We start from the raw sequence: 5,278 nt of genomic DNA on the forward strand, positions 1-5,278 counted from the left end.
AAACCCAGTCCAGAGCATTCAGAACCTCAGACTGGGCAGAAGGTTCACCTTCCAACAGGACAATGACCCTAAGCACACAGCAAGAGCAGCTTATAGACGACTCTGTGAATGTCCTTGAGTGGCCCAGCCAGAGCCTGGGCTTGAACCCAGTCAAATATTTCTGGAGAAACCTAAAAATGTGCATCTGCCCTCATCCAACCTGATAGAGCTTGAGAGGTGAAGAATGGCAGATAATTGCCAAATGCTGATGTGCAAAGCTTGTCGCATCGTACCCAAAAAGACTTGAGGCTGTTAAGGTTCTTCAGCTAAATATTTTGTAAATATTTAGTAATGCTGAATACTTATGCAATGTACTTATTTCAGTTTTTTTTTTTAAATAAATTTACGAAGTTGTGACAGTTCTGTTTTTGCTTTGTCATTAAGGTGTATGGAGTGTAGATTGATGTGGAAAAAAGTAATTTCAAGCAGTTTAACATAAGGCAGCAATATAACAAAATGTGGAAAAAATGAAGGGGTATGAATACTTTCGCAAGGCACTGTAGCTTGTCGCATCGTACCCAAAAAGACTTGAGGCTGTTAAGGTTCTTCAGCTAAATATTTTGTAAATATTTAGTAATGCTGAATACTTATGCAATGTACTTATTTCAGTTTTTTTTTTTAAATAAATTTACGAAGTTGTGACAGTTCTGTTTTTGCTTTGTCATTAAGTTGTATGGAGTGTAGATTAATGTGGGGGGGAAAAAGTAATTTAAAGCAGTTTAACTTAAGGCAGCAACATAACAAAATGTGAAAAAAATGAAGGGGTATGAATACTTTCGCAAGGCACTGTAGCTATCCATTCATCATATTTAACCATACATCATCCATCCATCATATCTAACTACCCACAAATCATATCTAACCATCCACGAATCATATCTAACATCCACATGTCATATCTAACATCCATGAATCATATCTAATCACCCATGAATCATATCTAACATCGATGAATCATTTCTAATCACCCATTTATCATATCTAACTATCCACCAATCATATCTAACATCAACAAATCATATCTAACCATCCACTAATCATATCCAACCATCCAAGAGTCATATCTAACCATCCACGAATCATATCTAACATCCACATGTCATATCTAACATCCATTAATCATTTCTAATCACCCATGTATCATATCTAAATATCCACCAATCATATCTAACCATCCACGAAACATATCTAACATCAACAAATCATATCTAACCATCCACTAATCATATCTAACATCCAAGAATCATATCTAACCATCCACTAATCATATCTAACCATCCAAGAATCATATCTAACCATCCACTAATAATATCTAACCATCCAAGAATCATATCTAACCATCCACTAATCATATCTAACCATCCAAGAATCATATCTAACCATCCACTAATCATATCTAACCATCCACAAATCATATATATCAATCCACAAACCAAGAATCATATCTAACCATCCACTAATAATATCTAACCATCCAAGAATCATATCTAACCATCCACTAATCATATCTAACCATCCACAAATCATATATATCAATCCACAAATCATATCTAAAATCCACAAATCTCATATACCATCTATGAATCATATCTAACCATGAATCATATCTAACATCCATTTATCATATTTCACCAGCCATTCATCATCATATCTAACCACCCATGAATCATATCTACAGATCCATGAAATATTTACCATCCATTCATCATATCTAACAAACCATGAATCATATGTAAACATCCATATATCATAATTTACCATCCATTCATCATCATATCTAACCACCTACAAATCATATTTAACCACCCATGAATCTTATCTATTAACCCAATCATATCTAACCAATCATACTTTACCATTCATTTTTCATCATATCTAACCACTAACTAATCATTCACATTTCATAACATTCACATATCATGTTTAAACATCTATTCATTACATCTAACCATTATCTAACAAGACTAACATCAAACTTTATCATCCATTGTATCTAACCATCCATCATCACATCTAACATCTATATATCATATATAACACTCATCTATCCATAAACCCAAATCATCCTTCATAGCTAACCATTCATAAATCATATCTAACCATCTTTGTATCATATTTATCAATCCATTTATCCCATCTAACCATCTATATATCATATCTAACCCTCATATAACCATCTAATCTAATCGGCCATCATTTCTAACCACCCATCAATCACATTAAACCACTGATCATCCATCCATCTATCCACTTTCTCTCAGGAGTCATGTTCATACCTGAAGCTGCGGACAAGTTTGTCAGCGTGAGGTTCGAGCAGCAGGGAACGCAGGACATTTTCTACACAGGCTGTGACATATTTCTCTGGGATGCCCCTCAGTCTGGCATACATGCTCAGGGTTTCCTGCCCTGTCATGTGATCTAGCACCGCATCAAACTGGGGACAGTAGCCAATTCTCTGCTGCACCTGAAAAAAAGTCATATTTAATACTGTTAAACCATTTACTTGTACCTACTAGGACTAAACAAATCTAAATATCTCGTCTCTAAAAATGAATTTCCAGTTAAGGAACTATTTTACATGAAATGGCAATGAGATAACAAAATACTGAACCTTTTTCACATCCTGGAGGATACTGTAGCCGTCAATAAAGGCATCTCCTGAAGTTATGCTTTCATCTCCTGTCAGCATTTTGAATGTCGTAGTCTTCCCTGCTCCATTAAATCCCAGTAAACCAAAGCACTCGCCTTTCCCAACGGCCAAAGACAAACGGTCCACCGCTAACAGCGACTGCCAGCCTGAATATACCTAGTGAAACACAACCACAGATTTTAGGAAAAAGGAAAAAAGGGACAAAAACAGTCAACTAAAACTAATTTGTCTGGTAACAGATTTGTTTGGTTACAGAACTTCAGATTTTTTATATGAAGGGGATGCTTTGACCTAATTTTCATGGCATTTCAGTGCATTGTGGCAATTATAATTGTTTTGTAAAAATATGCAAAACCTTTGTAAATCCATCCAGAGCATATGGATGGAAGGATGGACAGACTACAACACATCCTTATTGCATAATTGCCAGCAATTTGTTTATTTCTGGAGAATGTTGCTGTATGCCAAAAATCCCATTTAGTGGCTTTTGTGAGGCTTCCTTTGATTATGACTTAATCTTGAATAAGACTGGACAAATTTTGTTGCAGAACTATCTAAAAAATTGCCCAAAATAGCAGAAAGCCATAAAAGGGACCATAAAAAAATTGTTAATCATAGTTAATCAAGAAGCATGACCCTGGGCCAAAATGTGATTTAGAGATTTTAACAGATTTTCTGCATGTTTTATGCACTTTGGCCAATAGGTGGCGTTACCCGACTGGTTTTGTACTCAGGGCATTGTGGCAATGATACAGTGGAACTGGCATGTCAATACAGTAAAGCACCGCAAAACACATTCTCATAGCATGTTCTGAAGATGATCTGATAATCTTTTGGAGAACTCGACTTTGAAATGTTTGAAAATATAGGTAGAAATTGAAACCTTGAGGTATAACACATTAACATACTGTGGTTTGTGAACAGCATACCTTGCTGAGCTCCTGTAGGATAAGTGGGCTGCCCACCATTGACTCAACCACCGGCTGGCACTCCAAAACTCTCTTCCTCTCCTCCGCAACATCTCTGTCCTCAGGCTGGAGAGCTTCTTCTGCCAACAGCAAAACCTGACAAAAACACACACCCACAGCTGTGATTGTTAGCATTCAAACCAATAAAATAAGAGCACTATATCCCGTGTTTACATTCCTCTCCCACCTTCTTGCGTCTCCTGCAGAGGTTGAGTAGTATGTGGACGCACCGGAGCTCGATGAGGAAAACCAGGATGATGAAGACAACACCTTGTATGGACATGGCCACCAGGAAGCGGCCCACTCCGGGCTCATCCATGGAAAAGTAGTTCACTTGATACGTGATGTCTGCAGATGACCAGCCAAAATGACTATAAGAAAGACTACCCAGTCCACATTAAGTGTGCCACATGATGCTAATCACTCGTGCCTGCACTGCTAGCTGCTTTTAAGTGACGTCAGTCACAATAATATCAGTGCTGTTGATTGAGATTTCATTTATGACAATATTCAAAAGATTTACCAGCTAGCGGTGCTGGTCTTACAGCTCTATCGAGACCATAAACACAGTGGATTATTTAATTAGCATAGACACACACAGGCTGACATATTACAGAAAAACAAAAATGTAATATCCAGGGTTTCACATTTGCATTAGCGAAGTGAAACGAAGCAGGAAACCACATTTCTAATTGATAAGATAATTCCACATCAAATCCACCACAACTAAATGACAGGAAAATGTTTACTTAAAATTTTTCATATCTTTTATCTATCATATCTGTCCATCTATACATAACATCTAACCAGCCATCCATCTTATCTAATCATCCATTCTTCATAGTTAACCATAATCCATCATATCTAACCATCTATCAAATAACCATTCATACATCATATCTAGCCATTCATCCATCATTTCTAACTATCCATTCTACATAACCATAATCCATCATATCTAACCATCCATTCTTTATATTTAACATCCATCATATCTAACCAACCATCATTCTAACATCTATATAATATTTAACCATCTATACATTGTATCTAACCATCTATACATCATATCTAACATCCATCCATCATTTCCAAACATCCACTCCATTATATCTAACCATCTATATCATGTCTAACCATTACATTTAGTCATTTAGCAGACACTTTTCTCCAAAGCGTTCCACGTTCTGGATTAATTGTAAAGGTTTGCCAAGAGAGCATTGCAGTAGTCCAGCCTGGACAGAACAAGAGCTTGAACAAGGAGTTGTGAAGCATGTTCCGAAAGAAAGGGCCTGATCTTCTTGATGTTGAATAAAGCAAATCTGCAGGACCGGGCAGTTTTAGTAAGACTCAAATCATTGGAGTGTGGTTCCTGAGATGCCCTTTGCCAATAGGGTTGACAGGAGGATCTGGTTGTTAACCGTGTCAAAAGCAGCAGACAGATCTAGTAAGATAAGTATTGAAGATTTGGAATCCGCTCTTGCCAGCCTTAGGGCTTCAACAAATGAGAGCAAGGCAGTCTTGGTTGAATGTCCACTTCTGAAACAAGACTGGTTGCTGTCGAGGAGGTTGTTCCGTGTGAGAAAGGCAGAGACTTGGTTGAATACAGCTCGTTCAAGGG

The 5,278-nt window shown here is 37.2% G+C and overlaps 1 protein-coding gene across 2 annotated transcripts in view; it reads right to left on the reverse strand.

The window, feature by feature from the left end:
- The window catches only part of abca3b (ATP-binding cassette, sub-family A (ABC1), member 3b), a 66,444-nt gene that overhangs the window by 4,409 nt on the left and 56,757 nt on the right, over nt 1-5,278 (reverse strand). For both annotated transcript variants that reach the window (XM_016495726.1, XM_016495725.1), the window contains exons 24-27: nt 3,845-4,005; nt 3,619-3,753; nt 2,651-2,845; nt 2,316-2,503 (exon numbers count right to left, since the gene is read on the reverse strand). In XM_016495726.1, coding sequence (XP_016351212.1) covers nt 2,316-2,503; nt 2,651-2,845; nt 3,619-3,753; nt 3,845-4,005 — 679 coding nt within the window. The remainder of the gene's footprint in view (nt 1-2,315; nt 2,504-2,650; nt 2,846-3,618; nt 3,754-3,844; nt 4,006-5,278) is intronic.

This window comes from Sinocyclocheilus anshuiensis, unplaced genomic scaffold, assembly GCF_001515605.1.
Source record: "Sinocyclocheilus anshuiensis isolate Anshui unplaced genomic scaffold, SAMN03320099.WGS_v1.1 scaffold1075, whole genome shotgun sequence".
Classification (NCBI taxonomy): domain Eukaryota; kingdom Metazoa; phylum Chordata; class Actinopteri; order Cypriniformes; family Cyprinidae; genus Sinocyclocheilus; species Sinocyclocheilus anshuiensis.